Below are 18,674 nucleotides of genomic sequence, written 5' to 3'. Positions count from 1 at the left end.
AATCCCCCCCCCCCCCCACACCACCTTGCAGTGCCTCCCCCACATCACATGACACAACAGTGCCCAGGGCAGCCTCCCCTCCCCCCCTCTGCAGGAGAGCCACTTCACCGCCGTATAATGGCGTTGTGGGGTCGTCAGTATGGAGTTGTCCCCACTTTGTGGTTCCGACACCCTCCAGTCTGGTAGGAAGGATTTCTAGAAGATGTTGGAGGGAGTCTGCGGGGATTTCGGAGGTCGGAGACTCCGAGAATCCTTCCCTCCCATGGAGGACCTCCAGACCTCGGAACAGGGGGTTGGATTTACACGTGTGACATTCGTTTCGTTATGAATTGAAGTTCCGAAAAAAAAAAAAAAAATTTGTTTTTCAAAGATTCGGATGTATCCAAATTCCCAAATCACAATAGTAGCGAATTTCCACAAATCCAAAACAAAATAATGTAATGAAATAAAGAATAATCCGGATCTGAAATGGAAACATATTGCAATAAACACAGTGAGGTATAAAAAGTGAAATGAGACGATTCCTAGACAGGCGCGCTTCGTTCGCTCCCAATTGAAATTCTAATGACATTTCGTTTTTCGGAAATTCGGATCTATCCCAATTACAATATTACCGAATCTAAAACCAATCCGAAATAATGAAAAAAATGTCATAAAAAAAATTCAAATTTGAATCGTTTTCCAACAGTGTTGGTTATATCCTGTTTTATTCTATTCCGTTCTATTCCCTTTTATTTTCTATTTTATTTTCTTCTGTTTCACTCCATTATATTCTATTCTTTTATTTTCTGTGATATTCTTTTCTATTCCCATTATTATATATCACTACACACGGGGTGACCCCATTATTACATATCACTACACACGGGGTGACCCCATTATTACATATCACTACACACGGGGTGACCCCATTATTACATATCAGTACACACGGGGTGACCCCATTATTACATATCACTACACATGGGGTGACCCCATTATTACATATCACTACACACGGGGTGACCCCATTATTACATATCACTACACACGGGGTGACCCCATTATTACATATCACTACACATGGGGTGACCCTACATTTATACATAGCGGTAACCCAACATTAATATACAGGGGTAACCCTCATCACTACACAATAGTTGACCCCCATTATTACACATCGCTACACAGGGGTGACCCACATTATTACACGGGGGTGACCCCTTAATTACTGCACAGAGTTGCCCCCATTATTACAGATAACCCCACATTAATACACAGGGTAGACCCCTCCATCACTACACAGGAGGAACCCCATTATTACCACACAGGATGACTCCCCCCCCCATTATTACACATCGGTGACCAAAAGTAGAGAAAGTTGCATAGAGGTGATAGTGGGAGGACTGAACCATATACAGGTGGGGGGGGGGGGTGTCCTGGGTAGTCAGGCAGCTGCAGATGACAACCAGACTCTGTGTCTCTCCAGCTCTCAGGAGATCACACATGGGGCTCTCATCAGTGGATTCCCACAGAGCTCCAGCCGGCACCAGACTGAATATGATCCGGTGTCCTATCATATAAGGTCCCCCATCAGATAGTGTCCGCTGTGTTGCGCATGCGCAGTACACAGCAACACAGATTCCGAAAATATCCGAGGATGAACGGCGCCTGCGCTGAGTCCAGGTTCTCTCCCCACCATCCAAGCGGACATAGAATAGGAATAAAAAAGAGCCGAGCGCAGGGAGGCGGAGCCCGGAGCGTGGCGAGCGAAGCGAGGGGCCCTCTAATATTCACAAACCGTGTCCGCTTGGATGGTGGGGCCACCACCTCCACTCACCGCGCCGTTCAGCTTCGGAGATATTCCGAAGCTTCGTCTGCTCCGTACTGCGCATGCTCAGTACGGGGCGGACGCTATATGATGGGCGGACACTATACGGCAGAACACCGGGAAGGAGAGGCGGAGTGCGCTCAGTCCCCTCCCCCTCCAGTGATCAGAGTTAGTGGATATCTGTTCTCCGCTCTGATGTACTGTGGAGGAAGTGAGAACACCGGAGAAGAGCATCCCCGGCATCCCTTTAGATGGGTCACAGGCAGCACAGAGTTCTCCACCCGCCGACACTGCGCCTCTGAGACTGTACGGAGGGCCTCGGGGGCGGCTGCCTGCTGTGTTCAGACGGACATAGTTGCTGGCTGCAGACAGAGGGAAGAGGGTCACCAGTGGCCGGGCGCCCTAGGCGGAAGTGAGCCCTAGGCGGCTGCCTAGTCCGCCTAGTGGTAGCACCGGCCCTGTGTATATATGTGTGTCTATGTATGTATGTGTGTCTATGTATGTATATATGTATATATGTGTGTCTATGTATGTATATATGTATATATGTGTGTCTATGTATGTATATATGTGTGTCTATGTATGTATATATGTATATATGTGTGTCTATGTATGTATATATGTATATATGTGTGTCTATGGGAGGTCCTCCGGTGTTCTCCTCTATGGCTGAGCAGTGTGTGCGGTAAGAAGGAATCATAATAAACAACGTTGCCATGGTAACGGATGTAATGCGAGCCCCTCCCCCATCCCCGGGTCTCCTCTCCGCCATCCACCCGGGGGCGGAGCTTCCCTATCATTACCCCGCCTACCGGGACTGCTGTATAGAGGGTACGCCGCTCATCCCGTGTCACTTCCGGTACCGGGCGGAGCTCTATGCTGATCCCCGGAAGGACGGTCTAGTGATGGCACAGTGTGGGAAGTGCTGGCCTCTAGTGGCCCCGGAGATCAGTGCAGTCCCTGAAATGACTGAATACAGAGAGACATTTCATTCTACTGATATTATTATTAAGTGTATTCATGTTTACAATGATAATAATAATTATTATTATTGTAAATATTATTACAAATAATAATATCATTAATAATATTATATTAAAATAAATAAATAATTATTATACATATAAAACATATAGTATAATGTTTTAACAACAATAATTAATTAAAATATATAATAAAACAAATAATAAATTATGATCTGATCTAATAATACAAATATATATTTTTCTATCTGATGCGGCAATTTAATTTTCTCGGTCTGTAAACAGTTTTTATTGCCCCCCCCCCCCCCCCATAATTCTGTTCCTGAAGCCTCTTATAATATATAATTCACCTAAAATTAAACATTCCCCTTAGGTGAATATATACAGCAGATCTGGAAAGCATCCAATTACCGTATATAACATAATATGTCCTATATATTCACCTAAGGGGAATGTTTAATTTTGCAGCAGAGAGATCTCTCTTGCAGGAGCTCCTGACAGAGGGATTTGTATTGCTGATATTATCTCCAGTTATTGGAAGTGAGCAGGGCAGGACTTAGGGTGGTGGGGGCCCCTGGGCTTGAGTCACTTTCGGGGCCTACCTTCTATACATTATCATATTTATGGGTGTATAACACGCGCCGGCGTATAACATGCACCCCAAGTTTAAGAGGGAAGTTTAAGGAAAAAAACTTACATTTACATGCCCATCAATGCAGCCTTATCAGTGTCCATATGTAGCCTTGCCCATGCATCTGCAGCCTTGTCCAGTGTCATTGCAGCCTGTCATTGCAGCCTGTCATTTGCAGCCTTGTCATTGCAGTCTTGAAGTTTAAAAATGGCGCCGCCGAGGTAGAGTCCTGTGTATCTCGGTGGATCTCAGGTCCTCTTGGCGGCTCTCAGGTCCTCTCAGCTCTTGGGTCCTCTCAGGGGCATTGGGTCCCCTCGTAGTCCCGAGCGGAGCCGAGAGTAGCCGAGTGTAGTCAGCTTGGCTCACAGTCACGCCCAGTCCCTGTGTTATGTCCATCATAGGGCAGGACTGGGCATAACTGTGAGCGGAGCCGAGTACACTCGGCTATGTATCTCGGCTGGGCCTGTGGGGCCCCCTATTAGGCAGGGCCCATGGGCTTGAGCCCAGTCAAGCCCAATGGTAAGTCCAGCCCTGGAAGTGAGAGTCAGTTTATTGATTGGCATTGTCTAGTCTTCTTTTTATAGGAATTGGCATTTCTTGTCGTTTTCTATAAAAATATAAAAATGAGGACCGAAGTCCTCGCTGTGATTCTTGTTCTGTTGGTCCCTTGGGGACTAAACAGAAATACCATCAAGCAATCCCCAGAGGTCCACATGGATCAGGAGGAGGGGATTGTAGAAAGACAGCAGCAGCCAGCGGAGATTCACATCACAGGCTGTGCCCAGAGATGCCCAACCCCCACAGACCTGCATGGAGGAGCCCAGAAATATCATCACAGGGTCCCCAGTGGAGGGGATTGTGACCACAACCCAACAACCAGCGAAGATTCTGCTGATATTTAGAATCTTGTATCCATGGGCTGTGCCCAGAGATGCCCAACCCCCACAGACCCGCATGGAGGAGCCCAGAAATGTCACCACAGGGTCCCCAGTGGAGGGGATTGTGACCACAACCCAACAACCAGCGAAGATTCTGCTGATATTTAGAATCTTGTATCCATGGGCTGTGCCCAGAGATGCCCAACCCCCACAGACCCGCATGGAGGAGCCCAGAAATGTCACCACAGGGTCCCCAGTGGAGGGGATTGTGACCACAACCCAACAACCAGCGAAGATTCCGCTGATATTTAGAATCTTGTATCCATGGGCTGTGCCCAGAGATGCCCAACCCCCACAGACCCGCATGGAGGAGCCCAGAAATGTCACCATAGGGTCCAGCATTGAGGAGAACATGAAGAGGACGGAGCAGCCAGTGGAGGAAACATTAAGAATTGAAAATGACCCTTCAGGACCCATCAGCTGGTTTTTATACCTGATCCGTCCTCCACTCTGGTTTAGCGTGGCAGTCCTGATCATTTTCCAGATTCTGAAGTACATCCTGCACCAAAATTACCTGGTCACCATATTAGGACACTATTTGACATTTCTGGATCTGACTGCATTCATTTATCCACTGATGGATATCTGGAACAGCAGGGGAACGTCCTTTGAGAACCTAATGCTAGAACCCTTCAGCTGGTTTTTATTCCAGAACCGCCCTCCGTTCTGGTTTAGCTTGGCAGTCCTGGTTTGTGTTCTCATTCTGAAGTACATCCTGCACCAAAATTACCTGGCCAGTGTATTAGAACGCTATTTGATATTGCTGGAGCTTTGTAGATTCCTTTATCTACTGATTGATATCTGGAACAGCGGGGGGGCATTCTTTGAGAACATAATCCCACCCCTGTTTATAAATATTGCTACTGAACACCGGTCAGAATGCTTTCTGGGGCTTATCGCCATGCTGGTGGTACTACTCCTAACATGTTTCAAGCCAATCTACCGACTGTTCCGACCAAGAAGTAGCAACATCACCTCACCACCAAGTGATGTCATTCCATCAGCAAGTGATGACATCATTCCACCATCAAGTGCTGTCATTCCACCATCAAGTGATGACACCTTTCCACCAAGTGATGTCATTCTACCAGCAGGTGATGACACCATTCCACCAAGTGACGTCTTTCTACCAAGTGATGACACCATTCCATCAACAAGGGACGTCATTCTACCAGCAATTGATGACATCATTCCACCATCAAGTGAAAATGTGGAGAGCACCATGGAGGAGACCGACGTTCCTATTCTCCGAGTTGCACCTCCTAGGGATCACATCCGTGCTCACATACGGGATTTATGCCGGCCAGTGAAGAAACAAAGGCCAACCAAAGTGTTTAAGGATGGCAACATATTCCCAACGAGCGATGACATCGTTCCAACAAGAGGAAATGTGGACAGCTCTAAGGAAAAGACTGATGTTCCCGTTTGCATAGTCCCACCTCCTCAAGCTTCCCTCAGTGCTAGGCTAAGCCAGCGTATAGAGAAGCTGAAAGCAGAAATGGTGGACAGGCACGGGAATATCTTTCCACGACAGAATGTCATCAGCCCCCCGAGTGATGTCATCATTCCACCAAGAGAAAATGTGGACAGCTGTATGGAAGAGACTTATGTTCCCGTTTGCATAGTCCCACCTCCTCAAGCTTCCCTTAGTGCTAGGCTAAGCCAGCTTAGAGAGAAGCTGAAAGCAGAAATGGTGGACAGGCACGGGAATATCACCCCAGGACAGTGTCATCACCCCCCCGAGTGATGTTATCTTTTCACCAAGCAAAAATGCAGCGAGCGATACGGAGACTTCCTTTCCTGTTCCCAGCGCCGCATGTTGTAAGAAAAACTGAACAGAGTTATGGACAAGACTGACGTTCCCATTCCCGGTGTCACACCTCCTCGGGATCACAGCAACATCATCCCACAGAATGGTGATTGTCAGGTCACCTTGAGGCGAGGTGACAGGTGCACACCGTAGGGATCAGGAGTGCACCGCAAGGTTGTGGACCCTACGGCTGACTGCTGCAGATGGGGGACAGATCCTACTGGGGTTAGAGCGGAAGATTCCCTGGGGCGCGGAGTCTTAAGAGCCAGCAGGTGTTCACCAGCGCCTCTGGTGGTGAGGATGGATTTGGCTGCAACTGGCTCCAGGTCGCGACCCCCAGGGTCCCCCAGCTCACACCCACAGTAGGCAACAGGAGGATAGGGATGGTGAGGGACAAAGCCAAGGTCGGGCCACAAGCAGACAAGAATAGTCGGGTACACGCCAAAAGGTCAGGATCACAGGCAAACAAGGATAGTCAAGACACGCCAAAGTCGGTAACGGAAAACAGTAGCAGGTACCAATCTCCGGTGATTTAATAGGCCGGGCCAACATGGCGTGCAGGCGTGGGGGTTCAAGTGTCTCGACATTGCTGGCGCTGTGTGTTAAGCTGCGCGGGCGCAGTTATTTAGTTATTATATTATTAGTAGTGCAGTGATATTATAGTGTGTGATTGTAGTGCAGTGTTATTATAGTGTGTGATTGTAGTGCAGTGTTATTATAGTGTGTGATTGTAGTGCAGTGTTATAGTGTGTGATTGTAGTGCAGTGTTAGTATAGTGTGTGATTGTAGTGCAGTGTTAGTATAGTGTGTGATTGTAGTGCAGTGTTATAGTGTGTGATTGTAGTGCAGTGTTATAGTGTGTGATTGTAGTGCAGTGTTATAGTGTGTGATTGTAGTGCAGTGTTAGTATAGTGTCTATGGGCAGCACAGAGGCTTAGGGGTGAGTCTTGCAGCAATGGGGTCCTTGGTTCAAATCCTGACCAGGACACTGTATGGAGTTTGCATGTTCTCCCTGTGCTTGCGTGGGTTTCCTCCCCTACTGTGAAAGACATGCAACTTTTTTGCGTTGGTGGTGCAGTGGTGAGCATAGCTGCTTTCTAAGCAGATGACCCGGGTTCGATTCCCGGCCAACGCTCTCTCCAAGATGTCTGCCTCACCTTCTCGGTGTATTGAGTCCCCAGGGGGGAAAGTGCTGTACAAATTAAGTGTTGAGTATCTATGAAAAAGGAAAGAGATTGTGGGACTTTATATGAAGCACACTACTAAATGAAACGAACCAATGAGGACCATAATTGTTTAATTACAAAGGGCCTATATACATATAAATTGGTAGAGAAGGTATATATAATGTAATATAATAAAAGGGTCTTGACAGATATCATCAAAACAATTGATAGTCCTCAATTATTCCAACATGAGACACATAATAATGGACCTTGGGTATGTGGGCCCAAATTGTACCGCTAACATTTATACATGGATAAGAATGATTCGTTATAATAAAATACAAATATTGCATGTAGTTACTGTGATGTAGCATTGTAGGAAATCTCTACGCGTTTCGTAGAGAAAGAAGCTGATTCTTATCCATGTATAAATGTTAGCGGTACAATTTGGGCCCACACACCCAAGGTCCATTATTATGTGTATCATGTTGGAATAATTGAGGACTATCAATTGTTTTGATGATATCTGTCGAGACCTTTTTTATTATATTACATTATATATACCTTCTCTACCAATTTATATGTATATAGGCCCTTTGTAATTAAACAATTGTTGTCCTCATTGGTTCGTTTCATTTAGTAGTGTGCTTCATATAAAGTCCCACAATCTCTTTCCTTTTTCATATATATACTCAACACTTAATCTGACAGAGGCTTCTTACCACGTGATCAGCTGTGACCAATCACACAGCTGATCATCGCGTGAACCAGGAAGTGCTGGTAAACGGCATTCCTCAGTTCGCTCTGACAGGGAGAGCCAATTGGCGGGGGTCTGTGCTGATAATCAGCACATTGATTATCAGCACAGCCCCCATCAAATGTACCCATCAGCTGCCAATCGGTGCCCAGTAGCTGTCAGTCAGTGCCCATCATAACCTCTTTCAGTGCCCAATAAAGTGCCAATCAGTGCCCACCACAGTGCAAATCAGTGCCCACTATAGTGCCAATCAGTGTCAATCACAGTGCCAATTAGTGCACAGCATTAACACCTGTCAGTACCTGCCCATCAGTGCCATCTATTAGTATCCATTAAATCCGCCAATCAGTGCCGCCGGTCAGTGCCCATCAGTGCCGCCGGTCAGTGCCCATCAGTGCCGCCGGTCTGTGCCCATCAGTGCCGCCGGTCTGTGCCCATCAATGCCACCAGTCAGTGCCCATCAGTGCAGCCTGTCAGTGGCCATCAGTGCTGCATATCAGTGCCACCTATCAGTGCCCATCAATGCTGCATGTGAGTGTCGCCTATCACAGCCCATCAATGCTGCATGTGAGTGTCGCCTATCAGTGCCCATCAATGCCGCCAGTCAGTGCCCATCAGTGCAGCCTGTCAGTGGCCATCAGTGCTGCATATCAGTGCCACCTATCAGTGCCCATCAATGCTGCATGTGAGTGTCGCCTATCAGTGCCCATCAATTGCCTACTCATCAGTGCCCATCAGTGCCGCCTCCTCAGTGAAGGAGAAAACTATATTTTATAACAAAAACAAAGAAAAACTTATTTTATCAAAAATTTTGGTCTTTTTTTTAGTTTGTTTAGTAAAAAATACCCCCCCCCCCCCGAGGTGATCAAATCCCACCAAAAGAAATCTCTATTTGTGGGAAGAAAATGATAAAAATGTCGATTGGGTACAGTGTTGTATGACCGCGTAATTGTCATTCAAAGTGCAACAGTGCTGAAAGCTGAAAAATGGCCTGGGCAGGAAGGGGGTGTAAGTGCCCGTTGGTTAAGATGCACATCTAATGCCGCGTGCACACGACCGGACTTTCCGACAGACCGGAATCCATCGGACAAATTGATCGTGTGTGGGCTCCAGCGGACTTTTCTTCCCCAAAAGTCAGACAGGCCTAGAAATAAAACTACATACAAATCTATCCGACGGACTAAAAATCGGGAAAACCGTTGGTCTGTGTGCTGGTCTGACGGACCAAATACAACGCAAGGGCAGATATTAGCTACTGGCTATTGAACTTCCTTGGTTAGTCCCGTTTACGTCATCACGTTCAAAATGAGCGGACTTAGTCTGGTCATGTGTGGCCAAGTCCGTTCATTCAGAAAGTCCTTCGGACCTTCCGCTGAAAGTCTGTCGGGAAGACCATCGCACCGTCTGCCAGAAACTCCAGATGTGGTCTAACCAGAGTTTTATAAAACGGGAGGATTATTGATCCATCCCTGGAATATATTCCTTTTTTTATGCATGCCAATATTCTGCCGGCTTTGGTAGCTGCAGCCTGGCACTGCACGCCATTGCTCAATCTGACATCTACTAGAACCCCCAGATCCTTCTCCATCCTTGATTCTCCCGCCGTTCCCCCCCAGTGAGTAGTTTGCATTTGTTTTTTTGCCCCCCAAGTGCATTACTTTACATTAAACCCAATTTGCCATGTATTTGCCCGCTCCATTATCAGTGGCGTCACTAGGGTTGGTGTCACCTGGTGCGGAAAACATTGGTGTCACCCCCTTCCCCAACTATAGTCCCCCCTCAGTACAGACCCCCCACTAAGTACAGACTCCCTCCCTCAGTACAGATCCCCCTCCCATAGTATAGATCCCCCTCACTAAGAACAGACCCCCCTTCCTCAGTACAGACCCCCCCACTAAGTACAGACCACCCTCCGTCAGTACAGATCCCCTCCCATAGTATAGATCCCCCTCACTAAGAACAGACCCCCCCTTCCTCAGTACAGACCCCCCCACTAAGTACAGACCACCCTCCGTCAGTACAGATCCCCTCCCATAGTATAGATCCCCCTCACTAAGAACAGACCCCCCCTTCCTCAGTACAGACCCCCCCACTAAGTACAGACCACCCTCCGTCAGTACAGACCCCCCTACTAAGTACAGACCACTCTCCGTCAGTACAGACCCCCCCACTGAGTACAGATCCCCTCCCTCGGTACAGATCCCCCTCCCATAGTATAGATCTCCCTCACTAAGAACAGACCCCCCTTCCTCAGTACAGACCCCCCACTAAGTACAGACCACCCCTCCCTCAGTACAGATCCCCCTCCCATAGTATAGATCCCCCTCACTAAGAACAGACCCCCATTCCTCAGTACAGACCACCCTCCCTCAGTAAACACCCCCCCACTAAGTACAGACCACCCTCCGTCAGTATAGACCCCCCCACTGAGTACAGACCCCGTCCCTCAGTACAGATCCCCCTCCCATAGTATAGATCCCCCTCACTAAGAACAGACCCCCCCTTCCTCAGTACAGACCACCCTCCCTCAGTACAGACCCCCCTAAGTACAGACCACCTCCCTCAGTACAGATCCCCCTCCCATTGTATAGATCCCCTCACTAAGAACAGACCTCCCTTCCTCAGTACAGACCCCCCCACTGAGTACAGACCCCCTCCATCAGTACAGATCCCCCTCCCATAATATAGATCCCCCTCACTAAGAACAGACCCCCCCACTAAGTACAGACCACCCTCCGTCAGTACAGACCCCCCCACTGAGTACAGATCCCCTCCCTCAGTACAGATCCCCCTCCCATAGTTTAGATCCCCCTCACTAAGAACAGACCCCCCTTCCTCAGTACAGACCCCCCCACTGAGTATAGACCACCTTCCTCAGTACAGATCCCCCTTCCATTGTATAGCTCCCCCTCACTAAGAACAGACCCCCTTCCTCAGCACAGACCCCCCCCACTAAGTACAGATCCCCCTCCCATTGTATAGACCCCCCTCACTAAGAACAGACCCCCTTCCTCAGCACAGACCCCCCCACTAAGTACAGACAACCCTCCGTCAGTACAGACCCCCCCACTGAGTACAGACCCCCTCCCTCAGTACAGATCCCCCTCCCATAGTATAGATCCCCCTCACTAAGAACAGACCCCCCTTCCTCAGTACAGTCCACCCTCCCTCAGTATAGACCCCCCACTAAGTACAGACCACCCCTCCCTCAGTACAGACCACCCCTCCCTCAGTACAGACCCCCTTCCTCAGTACAGACCCCCCCACTAAGTACAGACAACCCTCCGCCAGTACAGACCCCCCCACTGAGTACAGACCACCCCTCCCTCAGTACAGATCCCCCTCCCATAGTATAGATCCCCCTCACTAAGAACAGACCCCCATTCCTCAGTACAGACCACCCTCCCTCAGTAAACACCCCCCCACTAAGTACAGACCACCCTCCGTCAGTATAGACCCCCCCACTGAGTACAGACCCCGTCCCTCAGTACAGATCCCCCTCCCATAGTATAGATCCCCCTCACTAAGAACAGACCCCCCCTTCCTCAGTACAGACCACCCTCTCTCAGTACAGACCACCCTCCGTCAGTACAGACCCCCCTAAGTACAGACCACCTCCCTCAGTACAGATCCCCCTCCCATTGTATAGATCCCCTCACTAAGAACAGACCTCCCTTCCTCAGTACAGACCCCCCCACTGAGTACAGACCCCCTCCATCAGTACAGATCCCCCTCCCATAATATAGATCCCCCTCACTAAGAACAGACCCCCCCACTAAGTACAGACCACCCTCCGTCAGTACAGACCCCCCCACTGAGTACAGATCCCCTCCCTCAGTACAGATCCCCCTCCCATAGTTTAGATCCCCCTCACTAAGAACAGACCCCCCTTCCTCAGTACAGACCCCCCCACTGAGTATAGACCACCTTCCTCAGTACAGATCCCCCTCCCATTGTATAGCTCCCCCTCACTAAGAACAGACCCCCTTCCTCAGCACAGACCCCCCCACTAAGTACAGATCCCCCTCCCATTGTATAGACCCCCCTCACTAAGAACAGACCCCCTTCCTCAGCACAGACCCCCCCACTAAGTACAGACAACCCTCCGTCAGTACAGACCCCCCCACTGAGTACAGACCCCCTCCCTCAGTACAGATCCCCCTCCCATAGTATAGATCCCCCTCACTAAGAACAGACCCCCCTTCCTCAGTACAGTCCACCCTCCCTCAGTATAGACCCCCCACTAAGTACAGACCACCCCTCCCTCAGTACAGACCACCCCTCCCTCAGTACAGACCCCCTTCCTCAGTACAGACCCCCCCACTAAGTACAGACAACCCTCCGTCAGTACAGACCCCCCCACTGAGTACAGACCCCCTCCCTCAGTACAGATCCCCCTCCCATAGTATAGATCCCCCTCACTAAGAACAGACCCCCCTTCCTCAGTACAGTCCACCCTCCCTCAGTACAGACCCCCCCACTAAGTACAGACCACCCTCCCTCAGTACAGACCACCCTCCATCTAAGTACAGACCACCATCCGTTAGTATAGACCCCCCTCACTAAGTACTGACCCCTTCCCTCAGTACAGACACCCCCATCAGAATAGAATCCCCCTTAGTGCAGACCCCCACAGTATAGATACCCCCCTTAGTGCAGATCCCTCATCAGTATAGACACCCCCCAAAACAGACTCCCCATCAGTATAGACACCCTCCTTAAGACACCCTCCTTAATACAGACCCCCAAATCAGTAAAGACACCCACCTTAGTGCAAACTCCGCAGTATAGACACCCCCCATATAGTGCAGACCCCCCCATCAGTATAGAATCCCCCTCCTTAGTGCAGACCCCCATCAGTATAAACACCCCCTTAGTGCAGACCCCCCATCAGTATAAACACCCCCCTTAATACAGACCCACCCATCAGTATAGTCACCCCCTTAGTGCAAACCCCTGCAGTATAGACACCCCCCCCCCCATTTAGTGCAGACCCCTGCAGTATAGACTACCCCCCCTTAGTGCAGACCCCCCATCAGCATAGGCACCCCTCTTCCCTCCCATAGCGCCCCCTGCACATGTCCATCTACTTATAATGAAGTGTACAGTACAGACCTCAGAACAGCGCGGCCGCGGACGTATACACACAGCGGTGTGTCCCTCTGACTCCTCCTCCTCACTGGATGTAAACAGAGAGGAGGCGGCGCCGGCTTTAGTGTGCTCCACTGAAAGCGAGGCGCAGATCATCAGGGCAGGCGGGCGGTGTTAGCGGTGCCGCAATCCACGGGTGTCACCCGGGAGCGGCCCGCGCCCCCAGCCCCCACCTATCAATGCTACTGTCCATTATTTTGCTCAGGTCTTGCTGTAAAATTTCTATATCTTGATGTGAAGTTATTGCCCTGCTTAAATTTGATGTCGTCCTCTATATCATTTATAAATATATTGATCCCAAGACAGGATCCTGGGGCACCCCCACTTACCATTCCGGACCAGTCTGAGTACACATTAGTTAGCACAACCCTTTGGACACGCCCCTGTAACCAGTTTTTAACCCAAGAAAAAGAAATCTTCTGGCCCGCGCCTGCAGACCTCAGCTAGTAGATTAGGATTGGGGGGACTGTATCAAATGCCTTTGCAAGATCCAGGTAGACTAAATCCACGGGCCTTCTCCTGTCTAGATGGCCGCTCACTTCCTCAACCTTTCGTAAGCCCATGCCGATGACTGCTTAAGATATTTTTTTTTCACCCCGTAAATTCTTGGCTATAGTCCCTTATCACCCCCTCCAATAATTTACCAACGATTGATGTTAGGCTGACTGGCCTGTAGTTCCCAGAGATTGGCTAGTTTGAAATGTAGTGTTCTTGTGCTACCCTCCTTTTACTATGTTTTACATTACATGAGATCGTCCTTTCCCCCGACTTGTTCATTCAGCGAGTTAGTTGGGGTAGGCGGAACACTTTGGTGGGGGTGGGTCAGCCACGCCTCTTGAACCTTTACCCTTTGGGGACACGCCTGCTGACATTTGACCTTTGGAGCAGGTCCCTATTCCAATCCCTGAGTCCTAATCTTGTTCTTCAAGGGAAAACCCTAACCCCAACCCCAACCCCAACCCTAACCTCTGGGGACACGCCTTCTGATCCCAAGTTGTCCCGTATTTCCACATCTGAGATCAGACTTGGATCGTTCGTATATTAATATATCTAGCAGGGCGTTCTTCCTAGTTGGGGAATCTGCCAACTGTGACATGAAGTTGTTGTGTAAGGCAGTGGTCATCAACCAGGTCCTCAGGGCCCACTAACAGGCCAGGTTTTAAGTATTACCTTGGGGGAGATGCAGACTAGAATACGGCAATCACTGAGTAACAAAATGATATCACCTGTCATGTATTTCAGTTATTTTGCAAACCTGGCCTGTTAGTGGGCCCTGAGGGCAGAGTTGATGACCACTGGTGAAATGACGGGCCTTTAAATGAGTGAGCTGTCCCCTATGCCCAGTCAATATCGGGGTAATTAAAGTCCCCCATTATGATGACGTTTCCCTCTCTCACTGTCGTTTCCAATTGCGATAGCTTTCCTGCAGAAGAATGCAAATTGTCTGCCAGTATTTTATAATAACATTCTGCATTCATCTTGTAATCAATTTTCACAAAATTCCCCCCGTTCCTTTAGAGCTCACATACAACCAAAACATCAATGAGCCACCACCATGCTTCACAGTGGGGATGGTATAATTATCACTGTAGTCCCCTCTCCAAACATAGCGCTTATGCTTGTGGCCATAAAGCTCTATGTTGGTCTTGTCACTCCAGATTACAGTGTGCCAGAAGCTGTGAGGTGTGTCAAGGTGTTGTTAACCATATTGTAACCGGGCTTTTTGGTGGCATCGGCGCAGTAAAGGCTTCAGTCTGGCAACTCGACCATGCAGCTAATTTGTGTGCAAGTATTGTCGTATTGTCCTCCTTGAAACAACCAGACCATCTTCTTCCAGTGCAGCCTGTATTTCTCCTCAGGTTACCTGTGGGGGATCTTCTTTGCATCCCAAACAATTCTGGCAGTTGTGGCTGAAATCTTTCTTGTTCTACCTGACCTTGGCTTAGTATTAAAAGATCCCTGAATTTTTCACTTCTCAATAAGTGATTGAACAGTACTGACCGGCATATTCAAGGCTTTGGTCATCTTTTTATAGCCTTTTCCATCTTAATAACGTTCTTTTACCTTGTTACGCAGGTCTTTTGAAAATTCTTTTCTGCTCCCCATGGCTCAGTATCGAGCCTACTCAGTGCATCCACGTGAGAGCTAACAAACTCATGGATTAATTACACACGGATACTTATTGCAATTTTCAAAAGCCACAGATGTGGAAAATGAACCTTTCATTGCTATTATAACCTGTGTGTGTCTGTATCAAAGCCAAACATTCCGAGGGGGTCTCTCATCAGGGCCATTTGGGGGATTTCTGTTATCATTATGATTTATAGAGAAGCCAAACAAAATGTGATAATAAATGTCTTCATATCTTCACTATCCTTAAATAAAAGACAGTTTGTCGGCATTATCAGTCATATCTTCCATATCAGTGCCTCCTTGACAAATTTCAGCCTTCTTATTGGCCAGAGAGATGGAAAGTGAACTGAATGTAGCCAAGAAGAAGAATGGGAAGTTGAGTAGTGAAAACTGATTCAGATATGAACATGAAGAAAGGTTTTTGGGTAATAAAGGCAACAGGAGGCGCCTTCTGATATCTGCTCCGGGACACGACATTTATTACTAGAAAAATGGATTCATTGATTTTAGTAGTAGGCTGGAATCACCAAAATCTCCTGTGTAGCTCTAGCCAAGCCATTCCCAACCAGTGTTCCTTACAACCCTAGGGGGTTCCTCCAGAGGTTGCTAGGGGCTCTTAGGGGTGGCTGATTGACCTCCCATCTGATGGTGCTATAGTTCTGGAGTCCATGCCACTTGGCAAAGCCAGATACAGGACACCAAAAATCTTCTTAGCTGTGTGTAAGGGTGGCATTCTGATCACCAATGTAAGGAACGTTCTTCCCACTGATCACCAATGTAAGGAACATTCTTCCCACTGATCACCAATGTAAGGAACATTCTTCTCACTGATCACCAATGTAAGGAACATTCTTCTCACTGATCACCAATGTAAGGAACATTCTTCTCACTGATCACCAATGTAAGGAACATTCTTCTCACTGATCACCAATGTAAGGAACATTCTTCTCACTGATCACCAATGTAAGGAACATTCTTCTCACTGATCACCAATGTAAGGAACATTCTTCCCACTGATCACCAATGTAAGGGACATTCTTCTCACTGATCACCAATGTAAGGAACATTCTTCTCACTGATCACCAATGTAAGGAACATTCTTCTCACTGATCACCAATGTAAGGAACATTCTTCCCAATGATCACCAATGTAAGGAACATTCTTCTCACTGATCACCAATGTAAGGAACATTCTTCTCACTGATCACCAATGTAAGGAACATTCTTCCCACTGATCACCAATGTAAGGAACATTCTTCTCACTGATCACCAATGTAAGGAGCATTCTTCTCACTGATCACCAATGTAAGGAACATTCTTCTCACTGATCACCAATTTAAGGAACATTCTTCTCACTGATCACCAATGTAAGGAACATTCTTCTCACTGATCACCAATGTAAGGAACATTCTTCTCACTGATCACCAATGTAAGGAACATTCTTCTCACTGATCACCAATGTAAGGAACATTCTTCTCACTGATCACCAATGTAAGGAACATTCTTCTCACTGATCACCAATGTAAGGAACATTCTTCTCACTGATCACCAATGTAAGGAGCATTCTTCTCACTGATCACCAATGTAAGGAACATTCTTCTCACTGATCACCAATGTAAGGAACATTCTTCTCACTGATCACCAATGTAAGGAACATTCTTCCCACTGATCACCAATGTAAGGAACATTCTTCTCACTGATAACCAATGTAAGGGACATTCTTCTCACTGATCACCAATGTAAGGAACATTCTTCTCACTGATCACCAATGTAAGGAACATTCTTCCCACTGATCACCAATGTAAGGAACATTCTTCTCACTGATCACCAATGTAAGGGACATTCTTCTCACTGATCACCAATGTAAGGAACATTCTTCTCACTGATCACCAATGTAAGGAACATTCTTCTCACTGATCACCAATGTAAGGAACATTCTTCTCACTGATCACCAATGTAAGGAACATTCTTCCCACTGATCACTAATGTAAGGAACATTCTTCTCACCGATCACCAATGTAAGGAACATTCTTCTCACCGATCACCAATGTAAGGAACATTCTTCTCACTGATCACCAATGTAAGGAACATTCTTCCCACTGATCACCAATGTAAGGAACATTCTTCTCACCGATCACCAATGTAAGGAACATTCTTCTCACTGATCACCAATGTAAGGAACATTCTTCCCACTGATCACCAATGTAAGGAACATTCTTCTCACCGATCACCAATGTAAGGAACATTCTTCCCACTGATCACCAATGTAAGGAACATTCTTCCCACTGATCACCAATGTAAGGAACATTCTTCCCACTGATCACCAATGTAAGGAACATTCTTCTCACTGATCACCAATGTAAGGAACATTCTTCTCACTGATCACCAATGTAAGGAACATTCTTCTCACTGATCACCAATGTAAGGAACATTCTTCCCACTGATCACCAATGTAAGGAACATTCTTCCCACTGATCACCAATGTAAGGAACATTCTTCCCACTGATCACCAATGAAAGGAACATTCTTCCCACTGATCACCAATGTAAGGAACATTCTTCTCACTGATCACCAATGTAAGGAACATTCTTCTCACTGATCACCAATGTAAGGAACATTCTTCTCACTGATCACCAATGTAAGGAACATTCTTCTCACTGATCACCAATGTAAGGAACATTCTTCCCACTGATCACCAATGTAAGGAACATTCTTCCCACTGATCACCAATGTAAGGAACATTCTTCCCACTGATCACCAATGTAAGGAACATTCTTCTCACTGATCACCAATGTAAGGAACATTCTTCTCACTGATCACCAATGTAAGGAACATTCTTCCCACTGATCACCAATGTAAGGAACATTCTTCTCACTGATCACCAATGTAAGGAACATTCTTCTCACTGATCACCAATGTAAGGAACATTCTTCCCAATGATCACCAATGTAAGGAACATTCTTCTCACTGATCACCAATGTAAGGAACATTCTTCCCACTGATCACCAATGTAAGGAACATTCTTCTCACTGATCACCAATGTAAGGAGCATTCTTCTCACTGATCACCAATGTAAGGAACATTCTTCTCACTGATCACCAATGTAAGGAACATTCTTCTCACTGATCACCAATGTAAGGAACATTCTTCTCACTGATCACCAATGTAAGGAACATTCTTCTCACTGATCACCAATGTAAGGAACATTCTTCTCACTGATCACCAATGTAAGGAACATTCTTCCCACTGATCACCAATGTAAGGAACATTCTTCTCACTGATCACCAATGTAAGGA

General features: G+C 47.4%; 1 protein-coding gene, 1 non-coding gene and 1 pseudogene across 3 annotated transcripts in view; 2 read left to right on the top strand and 1 right to left on the bottom strand.

Annotated features, from left to right (window-relative positions):
- LOC143973599 (uncharacterized) overlaps positions 1 to 2,671 on the bottom strand; it is a 41,012-nt gene extending 38,341 nt beyond the window's left edge. For both annotated transcript variants that reach the window (XM_077474450.1, XM_077474452.1), the window contains exon 1: positions 2,623 to 2,671. In XM_077474450.1, coding sequence (XP_077330576.1) covers positions 2,623 to 2,654 — 32 coding nt within the window. In that variant the 5' untranslated portion in view covers positions 2,655 to 2,671. The remainder of the gene's footprint in view (positions 1 to 2,622) is intronic.
- Positions 1 to 18,674, top strand: part of LOC143973586 (C3a anaphylatoxin chemotactic receptor pseudogene) — a 146,185-nt pseudogene that overhangs the window by 55,973 nt on the left and 71,538 nt on the right.
- TRNAR-UCU (transfer RNA arginine (anticodon UCU)) lies at positions 7,236 to 7,307 on the top strand. Its single transcript has one exon. It is a non-coding gene; the product is annotated as a tRNA-Arg (tRNA).

The sequence above is a fragment of the Lithobates pipiens genome, unplaced genomic scaffold, assembly GCF_037356315.1.
Source record: "Lithobates pipiens isolate NorthernLeopardFrog02 unplaced genomic scaffold, aLitPip1_a1.2 Scaffold_84, whole genome shotgun sequence".
NCBI lineage: Eukaryota > Metazoa > Chordata > Amphibia > Anura > Ranidae > Lithobates > Lithobates pipiens.
Note: the sequence above shows the minus strand (reverse complement) of the source record. Positions and strands in the feature narration are given on the sequence as shown.